The 18,522-nt window shown below is 43.7% G+C and overlaps 1 protein-coding gene across 2 annotated transcripts in view; it reads right to left on the bottom strand.

Annotated features, from left to right (window-relative positions):
- The window catches only part of SOX5 (SRY-box transcription factor 5), a 274,532-nt gene that overhangs the window by 41,542 nt on the left and 214,468 nt on the right, over positions 1–18,522 (bottom strand). For both annotated transcript variants that reach the window (XM_031063130.1, XM_031063131.1), the window contains exon 10: positions 8,513–8,659. In XM_031063130.1, the coding sequence (XP_030918990.1) occupies positions 8,513–8,659 (147 nt within the window). The remainder of the gene's footprint in view (positions 1–8,512; positions 8,660–18,522) is intronic.

The following is an 18,522-nucleotide window of genomic DNA, read 5'->3' as shown; positions in this document are numbered from 1 at the left end:
AGATCACAGGAGAGAAAAAATTCCATTATGTCAAATTAGGCAGATTTTTATCTACCCCTTCCCTGTGAATTCTGGAGAACATGCATGCAACCACACACAATAGCTACTCCATGCTGCTCCTCAAGCCTAAACAATTGGTTAAAATAGTTTTTGTAATGCTGACAACTGCCTCACAAAATACCTTTAAAATCCCCCAGCACCGCACTGTTAAGACCAACCTATTCTTTTCAGGCATAAAACAAATGTCTATTTAAGAACACATCCAAATGCATTTCCATCACTCAGCCAGAGCACTTGTACCTCCCAGAAGCTGACACTGTCAGGGATGGAAAGGGAGACAGGCAGGGAGAAGAGACCTCCAGTGCACCTCCTGGCTCCCCTGAAGGCAGAGGATCCAGCTCTGGCTCATCTCCAGGGGGTTCAGCTGTGCCAAAGGTTACCCACGAGCCATTTCTTGATGATCTAGAGCTGATGTCTACAGATCTCCTTTTATTTTAATGATGACTTCGGTACAGATGTTAAGACATTCTTTGTCCACACAGAAGTGTATGAGAGGGAAGTTGACATCTTAAAAAAAAAGAATTCTAAGAGACTGATTTGCTTTTTCTGAACAGGGCCAGCTCTGGGCAGTCTTCATATCTTATCCAGAAGAAAAAACAAATTTTAAAAAAGGGAAAAAAAGCCCCCTTCACCCTTTTCTCCTACGCTGAAGCTGCAGTGTTTCTGTGACTTATTCTGGGCACGGATCCTAGAGCACTGACTCCATGTGTATGTCACCAGTTAATTACCATCAAGACAAGACACTGGGGCGCTCAGAAAGCACAAGATAATTTTATCTCCTCACCACTAATATCACGTACTTGCACAGCACTATTTGCTCTGCCTGAGCCCAGAGGGGCTCACAAAGTGAGTCCCAAAGATCGTCATGGGAATCCTTCCAGCCTGCACTGAGCCACCCCATTTGGAGCAGGAGCAGGACACACCACATCCATTTGAGATTTCAGATGTCCCACTGCTGAGAGCTGTCCAAATGTGAGATTTTTAGCCTCAGCATTCATCTGTGTGTGCGTGTGCTGGATTTTCCTGACCCCAAATTTGATCTGTGCCTTTACAGGAAATATTGAAGGGTACAGACTACCCACTCGTTTATACAAATGAGATACAATTCATACAAATAACAAATAATAAGCAAATAGAGATAAATTAATTAATTTCAAGTTTTTAATTGCAGACTCCATTTCCTGTGGACATTTGAAACTAGGAGGAGAGTACCCAGAAAAGGAAAGAAGATCATTTCAGAGAAGGCTAAGAGTATTGGAAATAAGCACAAAAAGGGGTCACTCTGATCTGCAAGCAAAGCAGAAAAAAGCCAAGAGTTTAGATTAGCAGAGCTCAAGATTGACTGAGGCAACCAACAAGCTCAATTCAAAATATATTAACTTACAGCTGTAACCTGAAGCCTATACAGCTCCTAGCATGGCTAAAGACAAAAATAATCAGTGACCTGGAATGACCGCTCTCAGAGAGAGCCACCTTTGCAAAGAAAGACATTCACAAGAACCCACATGACAAAAACGCTCTCCAGCATTGCTACATGCATAGGTTTTCTCCTAATTGTACACGGAATTAAAGCTGCTTTACTTATGAAATACCTCAAAAATTAAAATACTTCTGTAACAGCACGACTCTAAATTGAAAATCTCTCTCTGCGCTGCTCCCATCACAGACATGGCCTTCCCCTCCAAGATACTCAGAAATCTTCTATCAAACACTTTTTTCCTAATTTTTTTTTGTTTGTTTTGTGTAACCAGTTCTGGCAATAGCTTATCTTTGCTTTACAAGCAGCAAGGTAAAATGCAGCAAACAGAAACTGAACTCATTCATTAGCACAAAACGTACACATTGGAATCCACAGACTGACAGCATTAATGGATGAGGACATGTGACCAAAAGTGAAATTTTAAACCAGTTTCATATGGTAGATCCTGCCTCATCAGCTTGTCTGCCTCTGATGTTCTTTGGATACTCCTGAGACACTTTTACTGGGAGATTCTACACTAGAAAGTCTAATTCTGCTGTGAGGTATTTATGTCTTAGCAGAATTGTCAAGATGAAATCTTCTATCATTTGAGACTGAAAATTAATCCCACTTTAATAAAAAAGTAACTCATAGATTAATTTTCTTAGCTGCTTTCTAAGCCTTTGAGATACGTTTATACCAATCTCTAAGTTTCAGGCATGACAACATGAAGATTTTTGTTTAAATGAGATTCTTACATCCTCACAAGACTTCAGCACCTTGGACCTTAAGGAGGCTCCATTATAAAACCAAAACACGTAGCCACGCTGCTTTGAAAAATAGGTGTACTCTAAAGTGATGCTTTCCACAAAATGTCTCTGAATCCCTCTTTTGCAACAGCTCATTTTACACTGAACAATTCAAACTGCATTCTGTACAACACGTGTGTAGTTCTGAGAAACCTGAGTGAAAAGTCGCCAAGCACTTCATGTAAATCTAAAGTTAATGCTAATCCAAAAGAAACTGTCTTGTTGAATCTGAGAAGAAAACTGATTTTTCCACTCTGCTGCTAAATTTTGCTTCTCTTCAGATACCCAGAGCTACCAGGGATTAGAGATTAAAATGTTTCAGATTAAAATATTTTTGGAGCTCCCTTGTTAGGTGATTATCACTCAGGAATCCTTCCTGCACAACGCATTTCCCTGCTGCTTCCTTTGAGCTGCATTCTGTCAGAGCATGTCAAGAGGAGCTAATTTCAAATCCAGCATGCAGCGTGGATACAAACCCTTGTGCAGACAAAACAAGCAGCTCCTGTCAGACTGATCACACTGGGACTTCATTCCACCACCTCAGAAATTCCCTTCCTGTGCTGAGAAGGAGTTGTACGTTTGATAAAAGGTGGCTCTGCTGCTGCCACTACAGCCTCTGCACCTTTCTTTGGGCTACTGACACACAGGGAAATGCTCAAACACTTGATCTGGAGCTGCAAAAGGGAAGATTTAATTCCTGACAGGATGTACCTGGTTCCATTCTGGGATTACCTGGGAGAGTGAGAGTTCCCTGCTTCATTTCAAGCTCCCCCTAATCCCTGAGACAGGGACATTGCTGCACTGCCATCACCTGCACAAGCCTGTGCTCCTGGATAAACACACCCCATGTTTTAGAGACTCTTAACAGCCCAGAGTCTAAAAAATCTCTGGAATAAAGGATGGCTAAAAAATCTCTGGAGTAAAGGATGACCTTTAACAAGAATTTCCCATTCTGAAGGAAACGATCCATTAATCTGATATTGGCACAACTCCCTGGTTTGTTATCTGTATTTAACTTGGAGCTAATATTGGCTCCCCATCTTTTCAGTGAAGAAAGAACTTGGTGTATTTCTCATCATGGCTGGTTCCCCTTCTTCAGCACAAAGACCTTCTGCTAGGTATTTTTTATATTTTTTAACTCTCCCCACAGACCAAGACCACCCAAATTCAAGGAGTATCAGCAAAAACCACTGCAACCAGAAGAAAATTGTATTTTTTCTCTGTTGCATTATGCAGCTCTGGATTGCATGCTCTCCTAAAGCCCTTTAATGCTATTTTTAGGACTTTGTATTGTTTGGAGCCCATTTGCTATTTTAGAAAAGCACCTTAAGAAGTTCCATTAATACTCATCATTTCCCTGTGCTCCAGCAAATGGTTTAAAAAGTCATTGTTTGTATGCCTGCATGTCAGATACAGGCAGGAGAGCAAGGAAGAGGAAAACAACTTCAAAGATTCTGTCACCAGCTCCCCATTTTACTATTTAGGATCAAAAGCATGGGCAGCAAAGGAGAGAGGCTCCCAGGTAAAGAGATTATTACCTACAAGATGGGCAGGGAGACTGAAGAAAGAGCAGAGCACAGATGAGCTTACAGCTCCCTACTCATCACTGCACTGTAAACTTCCCCTTGATTATCTTACAGCTATTTCTGACCTGTTTGATGCTCTGGCAAGGGGATTGGGAAATGCAATCACTGGAAATGTTTTGGATGTACTGATGTATAATATTCTGGTGCTAATTGTTATTCCGGTGCTGAAAAGATTAATAGATTAATTTAGCAAGGATTTATTTTTTTTAAATCAGTGCCATATGAAGAATTGTGTCCAGCCTGGAAACTCTCACAAACAGAAGAGCTTGCAAATGCTGGAGATAAAAGTTGTGTAAATACAGCCCAGTGGTTTATCAGGGATGCTGTGTCTTGCATCACTTTGGTGAGAACTGCTGTCCTTCGTTCTAAAATACTGAAGCATTTTAGAAATGCCTTAATTTCCTGTTGCTTGGCATTCAGGCATTCAGCAGCTGCTGAGCTCTCCAGCCACTAAACAGGACAAGGAGTGCCCTCAGTACACGGGGCCTAATTGTGCTGTGGGTTAGTTCCAGACAGGTTCCTCTTCTCTGCTCTTCAGGGAGAAGAATTTGTCCCCCTGCAACACAATCACCTGTACACAGGCATTTTATCAATTGAAATTAGATGCTTTCCATGAGCATGTTCAAAAGTAGCAGCTCTGGGGGCACAAGGAGTCTGTGTGTCCACTTTTCACCAGGCTCCTCCACACCCAGTCATGTGGCAAGTGAGTGATGCACACAATGGGGACTAATGCTTCCCCCAAGATCTCCCAGGATAAAATTGCACATTCTGCACCACCATATGAAAGGGAGAGATGAGAGGAAGGGAGACAAATGCACCCAACTTAACAGGGCTGCTTAGGGTGGTCATCGAAAATGAAGTTCAAGTCAACAATTTGCCTGGATAGAATCAGAAATATCATGGAGATGATACAGATTTTACTGTTTTAGGGCCTTTTTCTTATTTCATTCAGACAAGGAAATAAGGAAAAGGAATTTCCATTCCTTTTTTCCACTATATTTTTATAAAGAAAGCTTTCCTACCAAAACCAGGTAGTGCCACCATCAGTTATGGCTGGGACAGGAAAATCCACAACCAGCTCCCCACAGAAGGAGTTCTTCTGGAGAGAACCAGAACCTGCTGGGCCACCTCCAGGCCCATGTGCACAAGCACCAGAACTTTCAAAGGCCACTGAATTGCTGCCCATAGGTGACACGAAGGAAATTCCATCAGAAGTGTTCACTTTGGTGAGCAGATAATGTGAAACCAAAGCACCCTCTTCAGTTAAAGACTCAGATCGATATTTCCCTGAATATTGCAGCTGAGGAGAATCTGACTGTGTGTATCCAGCTGCTCAGTGCTGCTCCTGCCTTGTCTGAAACACATTTCCCTTCCTTGTCACAACTCCCAGGTGCTACTGCACAGCATCACTGCCAGAAGTATTTGAATAGAACAAAAAAAAATTGATTTGGACAATCTGTGTGCTCTTGTCATTGATGGAGACACAAGTGGGAGTAGGGTTAGGGCTGAGGCCACAGCAAGGTTAAAAGAGAAGTGCCCAGGAATTCTCTCCTGTCACATTTCACACTGAATTGCTCCTGTTTTACAGCAGATGCTACAGACAATACACTCTGCTCCATTTAATGGGGGAATGTTTAGCTACATTTACAAGCTGCACTGAAAACTCACTCCAGAACTACTGCACTTGAAAGGCTCCATGGAAAGGGCCACAATATTGCAGTGTGCAGCCCTAGATTCTGTATTTATCCATGCCACATAAAAAGCCAGACACAAAGGCAGGAATGAACAGGGCCCTGACCATCTACAGGTGGGGCTGGAGCTGCTGTCCTTGTGCAGGTATGAAGCACCTGATCTGAAGGAAGTGAGGGCTGGAGCTATCAGGTGGGAGCCCTGGCAGCATGGCACAGGTCACAGTTCAGACAAACACAGTGCCTACTGCTCTGTTTTACCTTGTGCCTGGCCCTGTACAAGCAAGAGGCTTGAAATGACCCACAAGGAGGGCTGGGAAGTTGTTTGGCCTGGTCCCTACCTGCACCTCTGCCTGCCCTCCCCAGCCGGGAGCAGCGCAGCACGGGGGCCCTGACACCACCAAGGCAGACTGGAAATCCAGCCCAACGTGGCAAAGCCCAGGGCTCTCTGCCTCTCGGGGCTGAGCAGGAGGAGGCTGGGATGTGGATGGTGCGATCAGCACACCGGCTGTCTCGGAGCGCTCCAGGAGAAGCCGTGCTGAAAGCCATTTCCGCACGACGCGCGCCTCTCCTTGGACAGCCTCCACCAGCAGCTCCGCTCCTTCCCTCAGCTCTGCTGGCAGGCTCTCCTCCTTGGAAGAGTGCACAGCCCCAGCTCGGGCTGCTCAGCAAGGCTGCCAGAATGTGTGCAGCACTCAGCCCTCAGCCCCTCTCGTGGCTCCCTGAGAGGCAGAGCTGGGAGGGACGGGGCTCTCCAGGCCACAGCTGCTGCAAGGGGAGCAGGGCCAGCCTGCGCTCAAACACTGCTGGGGCCACTGATAAAAGCCCTGCCAGAACAGGAGTTGCCAAGGTCTTAGAGGAGTTTCAGCGATGTTTTCAAGTCTTACTAGATTTAAAGGATGATCCTTGGCAAACTCCCCCTGATGCTTCTCAGCATTTCTAGAGCCAACAGTTGTTCCATCTGCTGCTGAGGCTGACTTTGAAGAATCCTTGCAAAGAGCAGCACACTAACTTTAACACCACACGAGAGGAGAAAATGCCACAGCTTTTCAGAAGTGACCTAGATGTTTGCCAGTAGCTTGACACACTCTCAGGTGAGGCTGTCTCCTTGTCTCCAAACACTCGAGGGTATTACCAAAGCTGTGCCAGTGTAAACTGTGGGCTGAAAACAGAGATTCAGTAAACAGCATCTACTCAAAGCTATTCTAAGGCATTAACTATTCCTCTGTGGAGGTCTGTACAGTAAAAGTGAGAAAGATCACCACAAACTAACTTCAGGAACCAAATAGCTTATGGGGATTAAAAAAAATAAATAAAAAAAAGTCTATGAAACTCAAGATGTATTCCCTGACGACAGTTAGAAAAAATTACATATAAAAAATCAGCAAAGAAAATAAACTTTTAAAGCTGTTGAACACAAACAAGCTTTGAAAAAGCAAAGAAAGGTCCACACAGACACCAAGGAAGGTGTTTAGTTCCAACACATAAGCCTCAGTTTCTGCCATTGTGATGGATTTGCCAATGTGTTTCCTGAGCCAGGCCACTGCACTATTGTGTAAGCCTTATTCTAATTGCTGTGGGCTCCAGCAAGGTTTCTTTAGCGTTTAGTATGATAAATAACTGTGCTCCCAGGCTGGGTTCACAGCTCAGAGCAGCCCAGGCAGGTCAGGTGCCCCGAGTGCAGCTCCCACCTCGCGGCTGAGGACAGACAGAGGGATGTGTCTGTCACACACCATTACCATTAGAACAGAGCCTTGTTCTTTTATCCCAGCTGAACTCCCGGCTCTCTCAGCAGGACTGCTAAGTGAAATCAATGTCTGGGATTTCCAGGCTGAGCTGGGAGGTCACAGCCACTCCATCATTTCTCAGCATTATCCCCTCTCCTTCCCTCGCGCTCTCTCCCAGCCTCCAACTGGCACACAGCAGATTGAAAACAGCATGCAGCACAGGACTTACTCTGCACAATTTTACAGCCTTTTGGAGCCCCCTTCCTTTCCTTCTGGCCCACTTTTTTAGCTTATTCCCCCCCCCCTTTGAAAAATAAGTTCTGTGTGTCTCCTACGGAGCTGCAAGCCAAAGGCACTGAACTCCTGAAATTATGAAAAAGCAATAAAACAAACGAGAGAACAGAGCTGATCTCTACAGCGGCCAGTAAAAATGGTTATGCTCAATGTTACCAGCAGATATGGCAGGCCTTGGAATCCTGCAATTGCCACAAAATCCACACTGTGCCCCTGAGATCTCCTGAGACCCTCTCCTGCTGCACAGGAGAAGCAAATTCAACCCTGAGACTCTTTAAGTGTAGGAGATCTACAAGCTGCCAGCCACACACATGACTCCCCCTCTTGTAAAATGCACAAACTGGGTAACCAAACACTTTTTAGAAAACCCTAAGATCTACAATCAAGTATTGCACAGCTTGGTGATTTCTTGCTCTAAGAGAAGAGGCCAAGCCAAGGAAAAGCCACAGCAAGTCAGAGACTCTGCAGTAAGGAGAGAGAAGAGATGACCTAGAGCTTGATTCATCAACACAGCAGCTCCTGACTTAAAGCCATGTCTCTCATTCCCTGAACACGTATCTCACTGGGCTGACAATGGTATTATTTATTTGTCTGGTTATTTTTAATCTGTGCTCCTTTACTGTTGGGGTACAAACAGGACACCGCTGTCAATTCAGGGAATCTCTCCTGACGGGATAAAGGACATGGACAGCATGCTGGAGGGCACTAACAAAAAGGAAGGACACATGTTCTACCCAGCTCCTGCTGTCACCCACTGAGGACTGCTCTGTCCCTGCATTCCTCAGCTGAATTCTTCCCAGATGTTCTGCAACAGCCAAATATTCTCCCATTGCAGGGGGACATCCTGACACAGCTGCTGCAGCCCGGAGGCCCAGGCTGGGTACAGTACCTTGCTCTTGGGAGGAGGGCTGGTTGTGCTCTTGTCTGTGTGGATGCTGGTGGGGGACACGGCAGCACCAAGGCTCCCCTGGGCAATGCCAGGGATCTTGCCTCCTGGAGACACCTGCATGGCAGCGAGCTGGGCAGCATACAACTGCTGGGAGACAGAAACAGACAGGAGAAAACGTGGGCTGGGGAGGAACACAGCAGAGAAACCAGCAACAAATACATAAATAAATTAATGAAGCATCTTCCCAAAACTTCTCCCACGGCAGAGGAGGTGTTTTCCCTCCAATGGGCATTTTTTATTTAGCACGTATGTGTTGGAAGACATGAATTGTCATCCTCCCTTTTGTGACTCATTCCTCCAGGGATGGACGAGAGACATCACCATGAGAAGTGTCCCAGCTCCCTGTGTGCCCAGGGACTCAGGGCAGGCACAGAGCTGATCCCCACTGCCTGAGCTACTGCACATCCTTCCTTTCCTGAGAGAGCCCAGGCACACCAGCACTCCCAGCAGAAACATCTCCAAGCCCTGGGAAGCTGCTGGGTGTAATGGGCTCCGTGCTTCCATTTCATGTTTCTTCATTTCACTCGCTGTGTTTTCCCTGTTTCTTTATTTCACTCGCTGTGTTTTCCCTGTTTTCCCCCAGGCTGTAAGGTGTCTGGGACAGGGAATGCCAAAATTGTACTTAGCAATTACTGCAGGAGTCCACTCCCAGCTGAGTTGTGGGGAACCCTTAGAGTCAATATAAACACACACTTATCAATGGTACAGGGCTGTCCATTAATTATTAGAAACCCCGGTTAACTCTAAGAAATCCTTCTGTGATAGATGCAAAGACCAAATAAACTCTAGAAAGGAATTTTTCCATGCAACAGCCCAGAAGAAGGCCTTATTTTCAGGTGAAAAACTGGAATATATGAAATTTCAAATGTATGCTTTACTCTCATTTCAGGGATGGACACACCTGAAGAGACTGAAACACACAGTGTGGTGTGGAGTAACCTGGAAGGAGGGGTGAAACAAAATCTATAAAGCCTTCATTCATGCTTTTTAAAACCTTCTGTCCTCCTGTTATCAGATTCAACACCTCACCTCAATTTGACTTGTTTTGAGAATTAAAACCAAACATTCAATAAAATTTTATAAAAGGTCCCTTGTTAGAGTCCTCTCTTAAAAGTCTCTGTCTGCAACACAAACCAACTATTCTACAGAAAAAGCAGTATCAGGCCCAGCTCTCAAAGGAAAAATAAGTGTTTATGAAATTGCAAAGGTCTGAAACCTATTTAACCAGGAAGATTGCTCCTATTTCAAAAAATGGAAAGAAATACACAACACGCAGCACATTTCTTAAAGTTTCACTGTTTTTGAGCTTTTGCATTATTGAACTCGTCTATTCATATTTAAATGTTTCAGGACATCTCCAGCCCATACCCAAGGAAAGGGCAGTGGTGACCAAGTGCTCTGCAAGATGGCTAAATGACAATAATTTGTAATTCATTTAATGGACAAACTGAACTCCAAAAAAAGAATATTTCTACCCCTGCTTCCCTAATGGCATCAGATTTCAGAACAATCAATAAATCTCTGCAGCAATATTAAACTATCATCTAAAATACATCTAAAACCATGCAATACTGCACATGGGCAGGGGAGAGGAACCATAATCATTTAGCTATAAACAAACAATAGACGTTACTTTTTAATTGCTATTTCACAAGGCCAATTCTGCCTTCTTGAAGTATTATGTGTCTTTAAAAATTCAGAATATTACCCTTATTTATTATGTACAGCAAAAATAAACCTGCCTAAAGCTGTGGTGCTTCACGGATTGCAAGGGAATGCCTTGGCCACAATAAAGCAGTCAAGACCCTGTAGATAAAAAGTCCTATAGATAAAAAGTCCTTATATCCCACACAGGGTACAAATTAAGAGGCTCAAACCCAGTGTGATACAGAATAACAGTGTTTTCCTTGCACTTTTTGAGGTCTTGGTTTCATTACTGTGTAGGGTATAAGGACTTTTTATCTATATGCCTATACATATTATAGATACATATTTTTTATGATGTCTATACATAATAAACAAGGATAATATTCTGAATTTAAAAAGATACATAATACTTCTACAAGGAGGCAGAATTGGGCTTCTGAAAAAGCAATTAAAAAGTAACATCTATTGTTTGTTTGTAACTGAATGATTATGTTTTGTCTCCCCTCCCCATGTGCAATATTGCATGTTTTGTAAATCTTTTCTCATTAACCTCTTGTGAAAATCTGCAAGGAAGCAAAATCATCAGAACAAAAGCACCATTTGATACACTTTAAAACAAGCAGGTGGTACTGTTAATTTTTTAATGCAGCCCCTCTATTTTTAAGGTATCAAACAAAAAAAACCCTTTCTCCCTAGGCCACCACCGAAACCATTTATAATTGTCCCACTGTATTGAGCAGAAACATTCAGCTGAACTCTGTGAATGGACCAAGAGCTCTTGGCTGGATGACTCTGCAGCACACCAACAGCACAGCCCTGAGGTGAGGGCAGCTCTGGAAAGCTCCCCCTTGGGCATTGTTGTTCCACGTTAACAATGCTCATTACTGCTCCGAGGCTACCCTCAAAACGACTTCTTGTTCTATTAATACAGAAAAGGAGAATGAGATTTAATAGCGACTTTCAAAAGGGTTGAACAAAGTGCTAGCAATTACACAGGCAGGAATAGTTGATTCAAGCACCTATAGGCATTTGGATTACAGTATTATCTCTTATGAAAATATTTTTATTAGTGAACAGTGGAGATTAAGAGCTGTTGATAAAAAAAAAAACAACACAGAGAGAGACAGGTGGTAGTGGGAACTGAATCAGTGACTGCAATAAATTTGTTTCTGATAAAGTGGTTTTTCAGCGAGGATGCCACAGTGATGAATTTACAAACCACAGCCCCTGAGTGTCTGAACTGTTGACTGATCCACCACTTCAATTTCTGTGTCATTCCGAGACCCATCATTAAAAATATACACATGAATGGCCTTGCTCTTTGTTTTTGGTGGGTTTTTTTTGCATAATCAGGGGTGGGAGGGGGGAATGGTAAGAAATGAGACTCACTCAGAATACATGAATTTCATTTTTCTTTACCTCAAATTTATGCTTACATAAGGCACGAAAACTTAGATTAAGGCAAAAAGAATTTTGCAATTTTGCCTAATTTTGAATCTGCTCAGGTGGTTTTTCAGTTGAAAAGGAAAAATTATTTCACTGAAAACAAACATTTGATGTACATCCTACTGTGAGACAGGTTTTTTAAATTACTGGCAACATAGATAAAAGCTTCAGAAATTAGAATTAAAGCTGCACTCATTAGTGATTGGTAGCAATGCTTGCTAGATATTCTACCAAAAAAGTTCTTTATTTACATATTTGAAATGCCAGATTTTATTTTTGTCAGAGTTTCCTTCAAAGATTGTTACACATTTCAAAGGGACAGGGTAATTTGTACATTCAAACTTCAGCAGAGGCTTCTAGGTGCCCCTTGCTTGCATCCAGTGGGAGACTGCCAGAAAACAAAGACAATATTTGAACACAAGGACAGCAGGCTCCTTTAAAAAGTCACCAAAGAACACACTGCAAGGTGAATTTGCTAGCTTCCACTTTGGGGTAATTTCAGATAATAAAGACAATAATAACAACATATAACATATGCTATTAATAACATATAGAGCTCAGGATCCTGAGATGCACTTACCAGTATTATTTTGGTTTATTTGGGGATTTATTTTATTTTGGTTTGTTCCACACAGTTCTGAACACAGCTGAGAGTTATTCCTGCTCCTGAGAGTTATTCACACCTGCCTTTATCCCAAACAATTCCCACAAGGATCTGCCCTCTCCCAGTGCTGAGGTGTGCAGGCTCTGGGGCAAAGGACCTTGTCTGCATTAATATTCCCTTTATTCACCCAGCAAAAACCAGCAAGCTGCAGGAATTCACCCCAAAATGTGAACCACACAGAGACTAGAGAAAATAGGCTAAATACAGAAAAGCTGCACTGCTCCTTGCCATGGCCTCAAAACCCAGCTGGCTTCCTCTTAAACTCCCATCCTGGCTATTCTCTGCAGTTAGCCAAAGAGAAGAAGACAGGTAAGTAAATCACATATCAAGGAACAATAATAATTATTAGAAATTTGGGACTGGGCTAGTTAATACATTATTAATGTACTGCTTCTAATGAGAGAGCATTGGTGACACGTGGAGGAATTCTCTACCTAGAGAAATTCTGACTCATGATGCTTCAGTCAAGATCAGATGTGTTCCATGAAGGTGAACTTTAAACAAGATTTATTGTGCTCAGTTATGTTTTACATCTTGTTCTGTCAGACTAGACAACATAATAGTCTCTCTAGCCTTAAAAAAAACCCTGAGACTTAGAAGGAAACGTTGAGGAAAACAAGTTCTCATTAGAAAAACTGTGCAGCATTCACAAAGAGAACAAGGCTCCACTTGTGCCCAGGCACAGCCCCAGTAACCACCATCTCTCCCATGTCAGAAAAACATCACTGCTAGAACCAGTGACCACGGGTCTCCCCTGAACAGGATCCTGCAGCTGATCCCCAGGGTTCCAGGCTGCAGCCCTTGCTCCTGAGAATAACCCCTCTGCAGTCTCCAGGCCAAACAATGCTTGCTTTGACTCCAGAGCACTGAACAAAGCAAAACACGCATGTGCAGCTTAGGGCAGCTCTGAGTTTTCTTAGAAACTGGTGTAACTGTGATGGGTAGGACTAAAATACAACTCTGTATTTGCAGGAGCTTCTATGGGAAAGACACCAACTCCAACACCCTCAAACGTGAAGAAAAGCAGTTTTCCTTGAAAAGCAGTCCTTAACTCTTGCCAGGGGATAAATTCTGTTCAACTATTAGCAAGGTGAGAAGCAGCACCCACGACACAGCTGACAGCTCCTGGTGACACAGGAAGGGTGAAGGAAACTCCTGATTAGAGCCCAGACCTCGTGGCTCCTCCGTCCCAGCCTGAACAAGAAGACAATCCTTCCACAGGATGCAACTTATCAATGGACACTTCCTATCAGAGACCAACAAGATCTGTTAGTCTCTGGGATAAAATATCATTGCACACTGTGTGTCTGAGATTGTCTGCTCCTTACAAGTGAAGAGATTTTAACTGGAAAACTGCCCAAGTGGCCTACATGTTCATACATACCATGTTCACACCATGTGACACTAATTGAAACAGAGGGACTATATGGAGTGCAGTTGCAGAGGAAATTTGATAATGTCTTCTGGAAAAAGCCTGTTGGATGAAATGCTGCAGATAAAGTGACCCCTTCGAGGAAAGTAATTAATATTGTACATATTCTAAAATATTAAAAAAACCACAAGCTGGCAACAATTTATTCCTTTAGTTTGCCGTGCAGCACCAGAATGTAATGTATTCTTGCTGCCACTATTATTAATTATTTCTATGCCAGTGGGACCCTCTGATGTTAGAGAGAATGGCCAAAGAATGTGTTTAAAGCAAGGACACCCTTCTGACAGCCTGTTCCTCGTGGAGGGTGCAGCAAATGGCCAGAGGTGATGTGGGCAGTGCCAGAGGCACGTGCAGCTTCAGAAGGGGCACTGCTTCTGTGAACTGCATTCCCTCTACCAGCAGCTACTCCACCGTGCAGAGCAGAGCTGACTGCTCTGTAAGGAAGTGTCTCAGTGAGGGCTCCACATGGACACTGCACAGCTCTGGCAAATCAGCAGCCCCAAGTCACCAAAGTGGCCCAGACATTTCCGTGCACAGGGAAAAACCCCACTACTGCCTATTTGTTTACCACAGGTATGCTTCCCAGGAGCTTGGGTTTTTTATACATATATCCAGATTTTTGGCAACTAGAGCACCTGACTCCAGTAAGTGTAATTTTTCATTTGAGAGCCCAAAATTCTCTGAGTGGCCGTTTGACAAAGCCCTTATTTCATATTGCATTGCTTGGCTTGACTGGTGCTGTACAAAATCATTCACTGTTACCCATGAAGTGCCCAGAGTAGTTAACAAGCAAGCACTGCCAGCAGAATTACTGTAAATAAGGTTCTATATATTTCAGATTGCCGAGCTATAATTAAGGCATTTCACTATTTTACACACATTTCCTTAAGCAACTCTTTCTCCAGTTTTTATTTATAGATTTTCTGTTTGCATTTTAAGTTGTTGTATTCAACAGGGAATTAAGTCAGGGAAAATCTGTGCCTGCTTTAGGACTGATACTGAATTAATTACTCCAAATCTGAATACTCCGTGTCTCCTGAAGTTAAGTGCAGAGCTTGTAGTGGAAAGATTAAGGTCAACTGCATTTCTTATTTTGAGAACATGGATCTGCTGACTTGAATGCTGATATGGCATCAGGTTCTTATATACTGGTGAGATTCTGAGATTCCTGGGTGACTTGTCCCCCTTCTTCAGGCATGAAGCAGTGACACAGGTATTCTGCACTCAGCCTGCTCTAGAAACCTTTTCTTGAAAAGCTGTGGTAAGAAGTGAGTCCTAAAATACTGAGGTCCCTCTTTAAAGTAGCAAGGAGATGACAATCACCTACCAGAGGCAACAGTGCCAAATTAGTTTGTTGGAGGGGAAAATAAACAGATGTAAAACCTCACACTTGGATATTTTTTGCCCTCCTATAGTTGTATCTTTATCTGTTAACTGTGATATCAAACAGTCAAATGAGGAACATTGTCCTTCCTGTCTGTTTCCATTTCAACACTAAGAGCATTTTTGAACCTTAGGTATCCTGCAGCTGTATCCAATGTCCTTGGAGGGATAAATTAACGTTGTTCCTCATCTATCTGACACATCCAGGAGTCCAGCGACATCTGCTCAGCTCACCCAGGAATTTAATTTGCTCTTTGACCTGAGCTGTGCTGTGTGGCCAAAGGGCCTGGATGGAGTGCAGGAGGCAGAGAGCGACACGAGCCCGGTCCATCACAAACAGGGCTGCTCTCCTCCAGCCTGGCAGGGGGAGGAGTGTGATGTTTGTGCCTTGAAGGGGAGCTCAGCACTGTGTCCCAGCTGCTTCCATCGTGCCAAGCCTCCCTGGGGAGAGCCCAGGATGGAGGAAGCACAGGTAGGAGAAGAACACTGAAAGGCAGAGGCCAGGGGTGGACAGACCATCCCAGCTGCAGAAGAAAATGGATTTGCTCTGAGAGCTACACTAAACCAAACTGATTTCTAGAATAGTTCTGAAGAGATTTTTTTCTCTTTCCCATTTTCCTTAGCAAAAAATACTAATAGAATGTGACATAGCATCTTTATTCAGCTGTGTAAGTTATTTTATTTCCTTTAATTTTACTTCTGGAGGTGGAGAAAGCAGAGCAAGGTAATTATTTTGGGGGAGAAGAATGTCACTCCTCCAGTGTAACCTTTCCAGTTTATGAGTTTCTGTGCCACAGAAAATTTTCAAATACATTCAACTAAATTTACCTCTCGTGTAATATTTTTTCATGTTCATTGCTTTAAAATCTCCTTCCCCAAGTGCCCAAGAAAGCCAGCAAGTCCCACCTGATCCTGTGAGGTCCTGCTGTGAAGGGGAGGTGTCAGCCCAGGGCAGCAGCTCCCCAGCAGCACCTGTGATCCCTCTCCATAGAAGCAGAATATTGCACAAGGACTAGGGAAAGCTGCAGCTCACACCCACCTTTCCTTTGGCCTCACCCACATGGAATCCCCTCTTCTGAACAGAGCTCTTTTGTTCTAGGCATTGCTAAAGACAAGGCTTGCTCCATCAAACCTGTTAGACCTGTGGGAAACTGTAATTCCAATCAAAGAGATTGGAACTGGGATTATTCCCAGTTCTGAAGCAGAATATTTTGAGCCTCCCTGTGTCAGAGCAAATCTGTGTTCCAAACCAGAAAGCAGCTGAGTTTGGCTTTGGCCAGATTTCTGATGCTCTCAACAGGGAGTCCCATCAACCTGGAATTCCTGGGAGTGCCTAACTTCAGATCAGCCCCACTGCTGGAAGCTGGGTAACCTGGATGCTTAAAACCCCAAATGTGTGTTAGTTTAACTGGGGGGCTTGGGAGGGGACAGGCTGGATGCTTAAAACCCCAAATGTGTGTTAGTTTAACTGGGGGGCTTGAGCCTGGGAGGGCACAGGCTACACAGAGGAGATGTCAGAGCATGGGAGTGCCATTATCTGAACACAGAATTGCTGAGAGAGCAGAAAGCTCTCAATTAATGTAATTATTTTGGAGTTTGCTTCACCATAGGAAAGTCCCTCTTTAACAAAATGAAGTAACAGAACCAATAGCTGTTCGATTTTTTATTTGATTTTTATGATAAAATGGGTGTGCTCTGTAAAACTCCCCCTCCAATGGAGCCCATAAAACTCCAGAGAGCCTGGAACCTCTGTGAAGCTTTGGCAAACCTCTCAGGAAATAACATAAGAAGATGTTTTTTGGTTCATCTCACCATTTCCATGCTTACACTGATGTAATGGGAACAGTGACACTTTCCATATTCCATGAGGACATGTACAGAAGTTCAGTCTTTAATTCTCAGAGAATTTGTTCCTCAAAGTGGTCTCTGCAAACATCTCAAGTCCCTGAGGGTTCAGTTTCTGACTCCCACCACCAGGAACTGCAGCCAGCAAGGCCCAGTCACACTGCAAGGCCAGACTGCCACCCATGCACAGAAAGCTGGATCTCCATCCCAGGCTCCTCTTTGGCACACCCTGTGCTGGAGCCTTAAGGAGCTGCAGGCACAGCAATGTGACTGGAAGTCAAAGGGAATTTCATCTCTAACTTTCATGTCCCGCTCACGCTGTGCAAGCACAAGAAGAGCCATGAGATGAACTCTGGAGCTCTGCCCTGGTGCCACCAGCCCATGAGGACAGCCAGGAATGGCTGCAGCCTCCTGTTCCCACTGCAAGGGCAACTTCTGTCCCTACCACCAGTCCAGAGGGGGAAATCCAACCTTCTCCACATTTCTGCACTGCACATTTCTCCCTCTGTCCCATCTGGGTTACTGGCACCACATTTCTCCTCCCGGAGAAAAGCAAGGGACAATTCCCAAGAACACTTCTGGGATTCACATTATCTGAACACCAGAGAAAGGAAACACAATTCTTATCTCATTTGCTGTGCCTGTGTTTGTGCCAAAGCAGAATGCAACGTGGAGCTTGTTTACCCACAGTGATGGTGTTTTGTTTCCTTGGCCTATTAGGGCCAGGGGTGTGTGTGTGTGTTGGGACTGCCAGGACTGTCATGACATTCTGGGCAGGGTTGAGAGCTTGGCAGATTCAGTTTAGATGTAATGTAATATAATATAGAATAATATAGTATAATAAAGTGATTAATTAGCCTTCTGATATCCATGCAGTCCTCCCCACCATCCCTCCCTGCCACGGGGCCATCCTGTTTCCACAGGTCACCCTAAGGAAGGGCCCATTCTCTGCTCTGCCTCTTCAGCATTTGCTCTCTGGACTAGACAAGAGTGAATGCACAAATTCCCCCCTCTGAATTCAGGGTATGGAGGCAAAAAGGATGTCCTGATGTCCTTCACTGGCAGCAGGGCCACAAACTCCCATTTACCTCTCAAAGAACTCCACAGTAACTACATTAACACTGATTAACTAGCAACAAGCTCTATAAACCATTAGTATGTCTGATCCACCCCTGATTATTTATTAAATTGGGTTTCCACAACTTTTTTTGAGGCACCGAGTAAACTGAAAAAAAAAAAAGGAATAAAAAAAAAGAAAACAGACTCCGGAGTGAAAACAGTGCTGTTTGGAAACTGCCCTCCATACCAAGTTCCAGTATGGAAATTTGTAACAGAAAGATGGATCTGCTTGCACAAAACCATGAAATACTGAAATTATCTTAGGAGACATTTTTCAACTGCTAATAATACAGCTAGGTTATCAAAAGAGCTAATCCATATCTTTAAATTGTTCATCTGGAAATTTGGATTAGGAGGAAAAAACCCCAGCAATTTTCATGTTTTATAATGAAGTATCAAAACACGAAACTCTTT

The sequence above is a fragment of the Geospiza fortis genome, unplaced genomic scaffold (assembly GCF_000277835.1).
Source record: "Geospiza fortis unplaced genomic scaffold, GeoFor_1.0 scaffold292, whole genome shotgun sequence".
In the NCBI taxonomy this organism is placed as follows: Eukaryota; Metazoa; Chordata; class Aves; order Passeriformes; family Thraupidae; genus Geospiza; species Geospiza fortis.
The sequence above is the reverse complement of the archived record's forward strand: the minus strand, read 5'-3'. Positions and strand labels throughout refer to the sequence as shown.